Genomic DNA, 13,240 nt, shown 5'->3' with positions numbered 1-13,240 from the left:
ACCCAGCCTCCTGGAGCCTCCCTCTTTGGAGCCAGCCTTTTCAGCAGTTCGGCCTTGGATTTCATTACTCTTCTAATCTTGTCTCAATATCCTGGCTCCCCAATCCATTGCTTCCCATATTCCCAGTGCTAGGAAGTATACTCTTACTTCTATCCGCTCAGACCATCCACATGGTCAAGTTTGCTGTGGAGGTTTCAAACATTGCTCCAAATCTCCTTGAATCTGGACTTTGTAGTTGACCAATAGAATGTAGTAGAAGTGACTGCTGGTTTCCAGACCCAAACTATCCTATCTCTGGATGCTCACCCTTACAACAACTCAGCTTTCAATTGACAGCAAACTGAAACAGCCTGTGGAGTGGAACTAGGCCCTAGCTGAGATTTCAACTGATAGCCAACACCATCTTGCCAGCCTCTCGAGTCATTTAGAAATTGGATCCTCCAGCCCCTAGTGGAACAGCCCCCATCCAACACCATATGGAACAGAAATGAGTTGATCTCACAGAGCCGTGCCCAAAGCCCAGATTTATGGGCAAAGTAAATGATTGTTACTTGTAGCCACTAAGTTTTGAGGTAGTTTGTTATGCAGCAATAGGTAACTAATAGAGTCACCCAGCTTCACTCCTGGTCTCCTAGTGTCAACATTACCACTACCTGAATGATAGACATGTTTTATTGGGAAAATGATTTTTCTCTGTTCCTATGCTTCTGCACCAGTGGGTTGGTTCAGTAATAAATATGTGAGGCCTTTTGTTTGGGGGGAGAAAACGAGGAATTTTAGAGTTAATACAATTTACCCTTCAAAAAGCTACAAGAATCAGATTAAGTCAGCGCATAAGAGAACTTGGCACAAAGTAATTGATGAATGCTTATGTAACAAAAAAATTTAAGGAATTATCTTGAGTCAAGGGAATGAACTTAAGGAGTTTTACATTCTGACATAAACATTACCAAAAAGATTATTTTTTAAGATCATAAGAAATGCATGTTTGTCTACTACTTTCCTAGCAACCAGCTTGGCCCTTCTGTGACTCAGAGCTGACTTGGAATCTCAGCTACATGCTCTTTTACTAGCGTCTGAATCCTTTCAGTTTCTTCTCATAGCCATCATCTGACCAAATTAAATATGGGTTTTCCTTATTTATCCTGAAGCTCATGCCCAGCTTTATTTTCTGCCAGAGGAATCTGTCCTTCGCCGTGTAATGAACTAACCGCACTGAGCTGCTCTTCTTTTCTGAGGGTGAAAATGGGAGCTTACTCTTCCCTTCCTACCTCTCCTCCCTGAGAAGAGACTGGATGAAACCCTTCTCTTTTGGTTAAGTAGAAGGCAGAGACACAAAGTGCATGTAGAATCTGCAAGTACACGTCGGTGACAACAGTCTCGAAAGCATCTGGCCTTGCTTCCACGCGCGCGCAGGGGAGAGCCTCGCCCCCACGCCTGCACACGCTTGGCCAGCAATCTGCTGCGCTTGCAGATCCTGCCGGACGGTATCAAGTCTCTGATCTCACGTGACTGTCAAAACCACCCAGAAAGGGAGCGGGAGAGAAGGGAAACCGAAGCAGACACGGAGACGACCCGTTAGAGAGCTAGGAAACCGCAGGGGGTGGACTGGGACCGAGGACGCCCGCCTCTCCCGTCGATCTCCCCTCAGCGCGGCCCTGGTCCTGATGCTGAGCTCCCGGAGCGCGCACACCTGCGCGGGGGCAGGACGAGCCAGCCAATGGAGAACTCGCGTCCAGGAGGCGGGACGGGGAAGCCTCTACCGACCCAGCCTGCCCGAGAGGGATGCAGCTAATGAGCGCCTCGTGCTGGAGAGAGACGGCGGCTCGACCAATGAGAGGCGGAGGCCCGCCGGGCTGAAGGTGGAACAGCCAGTGGGGCGCCAGGGCGGGGCGGCGAGAGCAGCGCCAACCCGCCAGCGCCGAGCGCCGGCGTGCTGTCCGGATCGCCGCCCGCCATGGCCCGCGCTGCCCGGCTCCTCGCCGCGCTGGCCGCGCTCCTGGCCGCCGCCGCCACAGGCGGAGACGCCCGGCCCAGCAAAATCGGTGCGGGAAGGACGGGGTGGGGGGCTGCGCGGGGGAGGGCTGTGAGGGAAAAGGGATCGTAGCCGGCAGCTACCGGGTGGGGGAAGGGGAAGGAAGCTGGGCGAGGGAGGGGTCCTCGGGAGAGGAACGGGCTGGAGAAGAAGCGAGGGACTGAGACTGGGCGAGGAAGGGGACCGGTGGGAGGCAAGGTGCTGATGCCGGACGGCATGGGCTTGTGGCGACGGCTGCCTGGGGCGGAAAAGAGGCTTGGGACCGAACTGGCCACTGATCTTACCAGAAGGGCCAGGAGCATTGAGCATCTGCGGTGGACCTGGCTCTTTGCCAGGTGCCCCGATGGCTGACAGAGAGGCCCGGGACTGGGTGATGTCATTCATAAAGGTTTATTGAGGGCCGTCTGTGAAGCAGGCACAGTGCTCCGTAGTTCCTGTCTGGAGGCGAGACTGCACAATACAGGGAAGTCAGTGGTAAGGCTGAGAAGGTACCCCGATGGGAAGAGCACTTCGTCCATCTTCCAGGCTCCGGGAGGGCTCTGGAGGGCTTCCTAGAAGGAACATCTAAGCCAAAACCTCAGAGAGAATAGGAGAGAGAACGCAGGAAGGTCTGCTGGAGATCAATTTGCTGAATGACAGTGGAGAACTTTTAACAGCAGTCATATTGGGTTTTATTAAAATATTTTATTTAGAAAATTTTCAGATGTACAGCAGAGTTGAAAGAACTGGATACACAGTGGTCAACTGTGTACTCACCACCTAGATTCTGCCCTTAGCAAACTGCTCCTGTACTTGCATTATTACATAACTATCTTCCCCTCCCTCCATGAATTCAACTTACATCTTAATGCATTTCAAAATAAACTGCAGGCATCAGGACATTTGCTAAATACTTCTTCCTGCATCTCATTGACTAGAGCTCCATATTTGTTTGCTCTTTCTATTGACAATTGTCAATTTTAACTCAACAGGGCTCTTAAAGATATTCCAGTCCCTCACATATAAAATTCCCAGAGGCAGAGATGCTAGTCTTCTGGTGTCAGGGGACAGAATCCCCACTCCACTAAGTTGCCCTCTCTGCCCCCTTATTGGCAGGGAAACGTGTCCCTTGAAAGCACTACAGACTTATTGGACTAGTACAGTGCTAAGGCTTCTTTGGATTACAAAACTGCAGCTCAGGCCATAAAGGGTTAAGACAGATGAGCCTGCCAGAAATCAGTTTGGGACTGAGAGTCTAGGGTTTTCAGGGGAGAGAGAATCCTGAGAGCTAGAGCAGACAGAGAAGACTTCAGGGAGAAGGTGGATTTTGGCTCCGAAGGATGGGGCAGTTAGGCACCCTCTGTCTGGAAGGGCAGGGCACTCCTTTCATCTCCCAAAAAATGGGGAACAAGGCAAGACATTTCACACTGGCCCCTGGGAAGGGGCAGGGCCTCCTCCCAGCACTCCTGTTTTCAGCAGTACATGGCTGGTTGCCTGCCAGGTCCCTGCCTACCTGGCCCAGCAGTCACCCGGGGCAGGACACTTGGCAATGCCAAGATGCTTGGTTTTCTGATTGTCCTCATCTTGGTGGTTTGGATTCTACACATGAGATTATGGAGCTTTCCTGTGAGGATGGCTTCACTCCCAGACTGCTGCAGGGTCAAATCTGAATACCTCTGTGTGACATTGGACTCTTTACCCCCACCCCCACAGTTCCACACACCACCCTGTTCGTGCTGTTCTCTCCAGGGAGAATGTGCTTCTGCTGCCAGGCAAAGCCGATCGTCCTCCAGGGCCCTGGTCAGACGTTACTTCCCCTGCGAGGCCTGTGTCTCCATGTGCTCATGCACAATACGTTGCTTCCTGCTCAGGATTCCTGGGAACCCTGTTGTCGCACGGGTCACACGTTGTCATAGCTTGCAGTGCTCGAGTCTGTCTGCCCACTCCCTGCCTAAGCTCAGGAGGACAAAAGCCATGCTTGATTCTCTTGGGCCCTACCATGTCTTATCATGGACCAGGGAGTGGGTGTCAGTTTGTGGGCATTGAATGCGCTGCTTCTCAATGAGGTGAGCTCTTCTGCTTCCCCAGAGCCCTGTGGGCAGCTTCGAGGCCTCATGATACTAGTTCCTCTGAAAAATGGATAACTTGGGGCTCTGTCACAGACAGGAAGGGAGCGCAAGGTTAAGGGCACTCTTAGAAATGGCTTTGTAAACACTGAAAAGGAGGAAGTGTTTGGGTTTTTTTTTTTTTTTTTTTTTTCCAAGGTACAACAAATACTTAGCTTTACTGCCTGCCAGGGCCTGGGGAGCCTAGGGAGCTGCTCTCAGTCTTAAATGGACCAGTGAAGGATAGTGTGCAAGAATAAGGCTCTGGGGAAGGAGCATGTGCTGGAGGAATATGTGGGAGTGACACCTGACTTGTCTTAGGTGAGTGAGACAAGCAAAACTTTAATTGCACGTGGCGGCCCTAGAAGCAACAAGGCAAAAGGTGACAGCGTTCCCAAAAAAGGAAGCAACATAGGCCAAAACACAAGTGTGAGAGAGCAAAGTCATGGGCTCCACAGCCAAAGAAGTCGAGGCAAATAAGGGGGAGAGGTGGAGGTGGGGCAGGGAGTGCCCAAGTAAATGGAGGCCAGATCAAAAAGACCTTTGCCTTCTTGACAGGACCTAGGCGGTCTGTCATGGGTCCAACAGGGGTCTGGGAAGGAAAAATCAACGCCAAATTTACCTCCTTTTCTATTTAGACAGACTGCCAGATGGGAGGAAGGCTGGGTCCCAAATTGTGGGAGGTGTGGCTGTCTAGTTCAGTAGCTCCATAGCTGCCCTGCTGTCTTGGCACAGTGCTGTTATGAGTATCTAGATTAGGCTGTCTGGACAGTGGTGCCTGGTAACCCACAGAGCCCACATTGCCAGTGAAACATTTTACCAGTGACTTGGATGAGAGCACCCACGGCTTATGAACCAAGTTTACAAATAGCAGGAAAGCAGGAGGCACAGTGAAGACAGTAGATGATGAGATCCCCAAAGACATCAAAGCTGAAACTTTAGAACAAGAGTCCAAACCGGCATAGGGTGCCCTGCACAGTAGTGAGAGGCCCGTCCCAGGGTACATTCCAGTCTTGGCAAACAGCAAATGTAGAAGCGATTAAAGTGTCAGGTGGTAGGTTGCCCTAGACCAAGGGTTGGCGGACTTCTTCAGTAAAGGGCCAGGGAGTAAACACCTCAGGCTTTGCAGGCCATAGGGTCTCTGCGGCAAGTACTCTTCTCTGCCACCGTAGTGTGAAAGCAGCCATAAGTATGCTCCAGAAGGAGGGTGTCCCAGTAGAACTTTGTTTGCAAAAACAGTTGTGGCCTAGAATTGGCCCGCAGGCTATAGTTTGCTGACCCCTGGATTAAGGAGTCCTTTCCAAACACTGATCTTGCCTAACAGTACCTGCAGTGACCAGGTTTTCACCAATTCAGAATGAAATAAAAATAGGGACAATCTAGTGAGTTTGTTATAAAACTAAATGTATTCTCTTTACATGATCATCCAGAATGTTGAGATTCTTTCCTGCTAACATGTCTTTTTCATTATAAAATGAGCGTTACAGTAGGTGACAATTTTCAGGTTGTCCTTTGCTCTCTGCAAATAGCTTTACTAAAAAACCAGCCTGCAGATTTCCTTTTTGAGAGGTGATAAGTAGATGAAATGCAGGGGCCTGGGAACCACCTCCCAGGGGGTGTCAGCGTGGGACCTGCGGCCTTACCACCCCCTGCGCTGTCTCTCCCCTCTCTGCCGCCCTGGCCTGCTGACAGCCGTGGTTGGGGCCGGAATCGGGGGCTCCGCCGTAGCCCATTTCCTCCAGCAACACTTCGGGCCCCGGGTACAGATCGACGTATTTGAGAAGGGGACTGTGGGTGGCCGCCTGGCCACCATCTCCGTCAACAAGCAGCACTACGAGAGCGGGGCCGCCTCCTTCCACTCCCTGAGCCTGCACATGCAGGACTTCGTCAAGCAGCTGGGTGAGTGCGTTGCACCAAAGTCCTCTCCCCCCACCCCACCCCCCGTGTGTCTTGCCCAGGGCTGGTGGCAACCACTGGGCTTTTCCCAGATGGCCCTGGAGGTCAGGGCCAGAGGGTCATGTAGCCCCATCTCCTCGTTTTACAGATGGAGCATCTGAGACCAGAGAGGGGAAGGAACTTGCCTGAGGTTACACAGTGAGTTAGTTGCAGAGCGGGGATTAGAACCCAAGCCAGTTTCTTTCCCTTTTGACTTGCTGCCTCTCGGTAGCCATAATTATAATGTCTTCCATGTGCTGTGTGCTTGCCAGGTACCTGGCATCCTTCCAGGTGGGATGTAGGCATTCCGTCCTCCCTACCCAGCCACCCTCCTGTAAGGCAGGTGTTAGGTCTCCTGAGGAAAGGAAGGCTCAGAGGGTTTCCACACCTTTGCTGCGGCCCCACAAGGAGTAAGAGCCGAATTCAACCCCAGCAGCAACTAGTGAAACCACAGACACCAGTCCTGTTTGACACACAAGCTCTGCTTCTCAGAAGGGACCAGGTGTACTAAAGAGAGCTAAGTGGCAAACACACACAGTTACTCATCGCAGCGTTGCTGGAGGTAGCAGAAGGTTGAAAACATCCCACCTGCCCCCCCCCACTGGGATCTGAGAGTAAATACTGTTGAAGTGCACAGCAGCCAGACTGGGGAAGTCCTTCAGGCCTAGTGTAGAGCACTTGCAGAGACACAGCGTGTCAGTAGGATGCAGAGCTGCAGATAGTATGTGGGGGCGGAGGAGGAGTGACTCCTGGCTATACCCATCCTTAGGAGTGTTGGCAGAAAATCTCTGGAAGGATGCTGAAGGAATGTGGCCTCCGCAATGGGGAACTTGGTGGCTCAGGGACAGGAATGGGGGGGAAGAAACAGAAGCCTGTGACTTGGGGCAGGTCCTAGAAGCTAAGCCTCAGTTTCTACAACTTTAACTGGGGGCTGCTGTCACCTGTTCTGCCTCTTCCCAGGCTGAGAAAGGATGAAGCGAGATGCTGAAGTCCCGGTGCTCTGTAGGCTGTCGCGTGTGGACGGTTGAAAAGAGCCGGGACTCTGCCCAGATGGTCTTGGAGCTGGGGCTTGCCATCCAAGAGCCAGCAGTCAGTCCCTGGCCATTCCAGGATGACAGCTGAATTCCCCGCACTCGTGACTGAGTGCATCCCTGTTCAAAAAAACCACTGTAAACTGGTACATTACTTTAAATCTCACGTCTTTATCAACTAGCCTGCTCTGGGCATGTGTTGACTGTTCCAAACAAGCAGCACAGAGGAGCAGACCGTAGTGGCTGGCTCTTCCCTTTAACGGAGCCAGTCCCTTTGCATCCTTCAGGAGGACCCTAAATGTCGCTCAGGCGCTGCTAGATCTCCTGGGGGTGAGGGGCGCTCTGAGAGGGACCTGAGGGGCTCCTGCCTGTCCCCTCAGGCCTGAGGCACCGGCGAGAGGTGGTGGGCAGGAGTGCCATCTTCAGCGGGGAGCACTTCGTGCTGGAGGAGACAGACTGGTACCTGCTGAACCTCTTCCGCCTCTGGTGGCACTACGGCATCAGCTTCCTGCGGCTGCAGATGTGGGTGGAGGAGGTCATGGAGAAGTTCATGAGGTACGCCAGGCGGGGCTTGCAAACGCCACCGCCTACAAGGACACCCCTGGCAGCTGGTGGGAGAGGAGAGCGGGCAGTGGGCTGCCCCGAAGAGCAGGGCCCTGTCTGAAGGGGGTGGCTAGCACTCTGCCCTGTGGGAATGCCGATCTCCTGTGGCTAGGTCTTCCAGTTTTCTAGAAGATGCCAGAAATCCAGAGTGATGTGTGAAATCTCCTGGTTTTTCAGTATATGTAACCAATTCATCTTAGAAATAAGCCAAATGAAGCACATCTAGAGGCCTTTTACTGCGGCAGGCTGTGCCCTTCTAAGCCCAACTGACCCCCGGTTTTCCCATGTAGAACAAACTCCTTTTTCACCACTTCCCTCCTCCTTGGGCCCTGGCCTCCTCCCCGACTCCTTCATATGATGAGGACAAGTGGTCCGATGTCATTGTGTCTGTTTCTCACCGTTCACCCACTCGCCACCTGGCACGCCAGCTCTCCCCTGAGGGGCCTCCTTGCTTCCTGGCCCAGAGGCAGACATTCAGGATGGCCTCCCGGCCTCCTTGCTGGGTCCTGGTGCTTTGCCCCCCTTCTCACCTCCACACCTATGCCCTTCATGGCATCCCTACCTGTTACTTACCAGGAATCCCCCAGACGTAATGTCCTCACCCTTCTGCCGTCTTTCCCCCTTGTCCATTTTACTCAAACCTACAATGCTGATTTTCTTTCATGGAGAGGAACTCCATCTGGATGTCCCATTATGACCAGACTCAGCACGTTGACAAAGCAGCCCAGGTAGAGGCAGCATTTCAAAGACCAGTGCCTCCAGAACTCCATCAGCTGGTCAGTCCCTGAGACTAGGGCTGCTGTGGAGGGGCGAGACGGGAGCCCGCTGGGGTGCAGGGGAGCCCCGTCAGATGAGGCTGGGAGGGAGGCCAGGCTGGGCTAGCACCGAACACGACAACACTGGTGTGTGAGGCCAGTCCCACCGGGTCCACCATGGCCCTAGAAGCCAGCGCAGAGCGCATGCTGCTGAAGCGAGCAGTGTGACATTGGGGGTGGACTGTGGCCCCCTGCCTGGCAGTCCCCTGTGGGTGAGAAGAGGACTGTACCCTCAGGCAGGACAGTTCAGACACCATAATTGTCTTTTAGCAGCGCCGTGGGGAAACCAGGTCTAGTGGGCCTCCAGACAGTTTGCCCTGCCCCCCTGCACTGTCCCTATAGTTGGGGGAGGCCCACCAGCGTCAGCAGACAGGCCAAGAAACCAGCCTTCTCTCTCACCATCCTCGTGGAAAGGCAGGGCGGGGCCCTGCTAGGCCGCCCAGGTGCTGGGAGCCAGGACTGGCTGGTCAGCTGGCACACGGGCTCCAGCTCTGTGTGTCTTCCAGGATCTACAAGTACCAGGCCCACGGTTACGCTTTCTCGGGCGTGGAGGAGCTGCTCTACTCGCTGGGGGAGTCTGCCTTCGTCAACATGACCCAGCGCTCCGTGGCCGAGTCCCTGCTCCAAGTGGGCGTCACTCAGCGCTTTATCGACGATGTCGTCTCCGCTGTCCTGCGGGCCAGCTATGGCCAGTCTGCAGCAATGCCTGCCTTCGCTGGTGAGCCTCTGCCCTCGGCCTGCCTCCTGCCCTTCCCTGGCCCACAGCACCCAGGATGGGTTCCCACCCCCCGCCAGTGTCAACCCCACACCCACCAGGCTCAGTCCAGCTGTCTAAGCACATTCCTGCCTCAACCCTCTTTGATTCTGGCATGGGCCCTCCAGGCTGCCAGGAAATGATGTTCACCCCATTTCTCAGATGGTGGAAGCAAAGCTCAGCTCTTAGTTCCAGTGTGTTTCCACCGCTCCTGCTGGGGCTGGTTCCAGGACCTGGCCTGCTGGGGCCAGCGGGCATGTACATAACCTGCCACCCTCCAGCTCAGCCAGGGCCCTTCTCTCCTCCCCGCCTCCTAACGTGGAAGGTGCAAGCTCAGTCCTTGGTCCGCGTCTCAACCACTCACACTTCCACCCACCAACTCCCAAGCACGCCTTCCAGCCCAGACCTCCCTTCAGGACTGCAGACTCACGTGTCCAGTGCTACCCTTACGTCTCCACTGGTGGGCCTGGTGGTGGCCACCAAGGTGGCCAAACCTGAGCTCTTGACCTTCCCCTCAAGCCCGCCTTTCTGAGAGTCTTCCACAGCTCCTTCCATTGCCCCAGCCAAAACCCGGACTGGCGCCTTCTCTGATATCCATCACATACGATATCCATCACATACGATATCCATCACTTACCATATCTCATCTGCAAAGGAAGGAAGGGAGGGAGGGAGGGAAAGAAAGAGAGGAGAGGAAGGAAAGGAAACAAAAAAGGGAAGCAAAGGAATCTGCTTTGCCTTCCACTTAGAGCCAGAATCTGACCACTTCCCAGCACTGCTTCCTCCCTGGTCCAAGCTCAGCACCCCTCACCCAGATTACTGCAAGTCTCCTGCCAGGCCCCCCTCCCCCACCCCTCGTCCCGTTCCCCCTGCAGGCTATTCTTGACAAATCAGCTGGTTGAGCCTTTTAAAACAAAGACACATCAGATCAGACCTAGGTTGACCTACGTTGTAAGGTCTATAAGGGCTCCCACTTGCCTTCAGATAAAAGCCAAGAGTCGTTCCAGCGGCCTGCAAGGCCACCATGGTCCAGGTCCCACCACCTCCCTGCTCCCTCCCCCCAGCCCAGCCACTCTGGACCCCTTTGCATGTCTCCTGCATTCCAGATGCACTCCTACCTTGGAGCTTCTGGGCAGCCATCCCTCCACCCTGAACATTCTTCCCTGAGACACAGTCATGGTAAACTCTTATTCCTTAAAATGTCTTTATACAAATGTTCCTTTTCATTGCCGCTGTCCCATCACCCAGTTTTCAGTCCCATGGACACCTCCTCCCACCCCCTGCAGTGCCAGTCCCCCTACCCGGCGGCATCATTTACTTCTTTCGTCTCTTCCCCCTAGAATGTCAGCTTCCCAAGGGCAAGAAGCTCTGTCTCCTTTGCTCACCGACGTACCCCCAACCCTTAGAAAAGGGCCTGGACCCGTGGAGGCACTCAGCCCATTTTTGTTGAATAAATGAACGAAAAGGTGTATATTTGACAAGCATCTTCCTAGTGTCCAGGATGCTATCCCTCTCGCTGCTGGCGTGGCTGGCTCCTTTCCAGCCATGAGGTCCCGCCAGGTGTCCCCTCAGCGAGGCTCTCCTACTCACTCTTCCAGTAGCTTGTGTGTATCCTTGAAGATACAATTCATATACCACACAATTGACCCATTGGTATTTTTAAAGATTTTATCTTAAAAGTAATCCCTATACCCAACAACCCAGTGCAGAGCTCGAACTCACAACCCTGAGACCACAAGTCGCACCTTCCACTGACTGAGTCAGCCAGGTGCTCCCAATTCACCAATGTAAAGTGAATTTGAGTTGTGCATCCATTATCACAATCAATTTTAGAGTATTCTCAGTGCCTCCAGAATCCCACATACCTGTAGCCGTCACCTCCCGGACAACCCGCCGCCTTCTAGCCCTGGGCAACCATAAATCCACTCTGCTTCTAGGGATTTGCCACTTCTGGGCAGTCTGTACAAACAGAATCTTACCATCTGTGATCTTTTATACATGGTCCTGGCACTGAACATGTTTTCAGTTGATAGCCTTGTGAATTTTGCTGTATTTGTGCATATGTTGTCTCTCCATGCCCATGTTGGGGGATTCTTGGCCTGACGGGGGGAGGCCCAGCAGGTAGGATGGTGCTGGACTCTGCAGCCTCACAGCCCAGTGATTCTGAGAACCCACTGGCCACTCTCCCCCCTCCCAGGAGCCATGTCACTAGCTGGGGCCCAGGGCAGCCTGTGGTCTGTGGAGGGAGGCAACAAGCTGGTTTGCTCCGGCCTGCTGAAGCTCACCAAGGCCAACGTGATCCATGCCACAGTGACCTCTGTGACCCTGCAAAATACAGGTGAGTGAGCAGAGCAGGGTGCATGGCCACTCTGTTTCCTAGACCAGGGGTGCTTCCACCAGCCTGTCCCTAAACCCTGGTCTGGGAAAGGCCACCGACTGGTTCCAAAAAACCGGTGGGAAGCTCCAGCACTGCCAAGTGACACCAGAGGGCACTGTCGTCCCGATTCTAATGTCCGAGCCAGAAGGCTGAGACTCCCCTCCAGCCAGCCCTGTTCATTTGACTTTGAGCCTCAGCCTTGCCCCAGTCCCTCCAGCAATTGAGCCGCAGAGCTAGAGCAAAAGCTCTAGACTCCTGACTCCCAGTCCAGTGCTTCCTCTGCAGCCACACCAGTGTGGAAAGCCCAGGACCCAGCATCCGGAGGGTCCTGCTACACCCAAAGCCTCGTACCCTCAGCGCTGGGCCCCAGGTGGACATCAGTGTGTAGTGGCGAGAAGTAAATTGACTTTTGTGCTCTATTATCTCTCCTTCCAGAAGGGAAACCCTTGTACTATGTGGAGTACGAGAACGAGGTGGGCAACGGGTCTGACTTCTATGACATAGTGGTCATCGCCACGCCCCTGCACCTGGATAACAGCAGCAGCTCCATCACCTTTGAGGGCTTCGACCCACCCATCGATGCTGCCCAGGGCTCTTTCCAGCCCACCGTGGTCTCCTTGGTCCACGGCTACCTCAACTCTTCCTACTTCGGTTTCCCTGACCCCAAGCTCTTCCCCTTCGCCAGCATCCTCACCACAGACTTCCCCAACTTCTTCTGCGCCCTGGACAACATCTGTCCGGTCAACATCTCAGCCAACTTCCGGCGGAAGCAGCCCCAGGAGGCCGCCGTCTGGCGTGTCCAGTCCCCCAAGCCCCTCCTCCGGTCCCAGCTGAAGACCCTCTTCCGCTCCTACTACTCGGTGCAGACCGCCGAGTGGCGGGCCCACCCCGTGTATGGCTCCCCCGGCACCCTCCCACGCTTCGCCCTCCACGACCAGCTCTTCCACCTCAATGCCCTGGAGTGGGCAGCCAGCTCGGTGGAGGTGATGGCGGTGGCTGCCAAGAACGTGGCCCTGCTGGCCTACAACCGCTGGTACCAGGACCTGGACAAGATCGACCAAAAGGACCTGATGCACAAGGTGAAAACCGAGCTGTGAGGGGTCCAGGGAGAGCCGGGGAGCGCCCGACCCCCGCGGAAGACGGTTCACCTCCACAGCAGCCCAGGCTGGGCAGGCTACACTGGCCACCAGACCTCGTGTGGCAAGCCGCTGCCCCTGCCGGCCTGGTCCCTGCAGCCCACTCTCTGCCTTTCTCTCTTAAGGACTTTCACAGTGTTTGCTTCTTGTTAAGGGGAGACTAAGAGAGGGAAGGAAATTCAAGCCTGTGTATTCATTTTATTTATTTTTTTTTTTTAAGAAGAAATAAAAATCCATCTCTCCAGCTGCTTCTAATTTGGTTTCCTAAGGGGAAGATGGGAGTGACTGGGGAGGAAATAAGGGGCAGAGAATGCCAAGTCACATTTCTTTATTGCTTCTCATTGCCTACTCCCAAAATGTATGTGAGGCAGCACCTACAATGAAACCGGGGTGCCTGGATGGCTCAGTTGGTTGAGCGGCTGGCTCTTGTTTTCGGCTCAGGTCATGATTCAGGGTCCTGGGATCAAAGC

General features: G+C 54.1%; 1 protein-coding gene across 1 annotated transcript; it reads left to right on the top strand.

Annotated features, from left to right (window-relative positions):
• Window positions 1–13,033, top strand: PCYOX1L (prenylcysteine oxidase 1 like). Its single transcript, XM_032337379.1, has 6 exons — window positions 1–2,045; window positions 5,812–6,018; window positions 7,466–7,640; window positions 9,010–9,221; window positions 11,455–11,595; window positions 12,070–13,033. Exons 1-6 carry the CDS (start codon window positions 1,958–1,960, stop codon window positions 12,729–12,731), a joined length of 1,485 nt encoding a protein of 494 aa, XP_032193270.1. The 5' UTR covers window positions 1–1,957; the 3' UTR covers window positions 12,732–13,033.
• Window positions 13,034–13,240: the final 207 nt, after the last annotated feature.

Source organism: Mustela erminea, chromosome 3, assembly GCF_009829155.1.
Source record: "Mustela erminea isolate mMusErm1 chromosome 3, mMusErm1.Pri, whole genome shotgun sequence".
NCBI classification, from domain to species: Eukaryota; Metazoa; Chordata; class Mammalia; order Carnivora; family Mustelidae; genus Mustela; species Mustela erminea.
The sequence above is the reverse complement of the archived record's forward strand: the minus strand, read 5'-3'. Positions and strand labels throughout refer to the sequence as shown.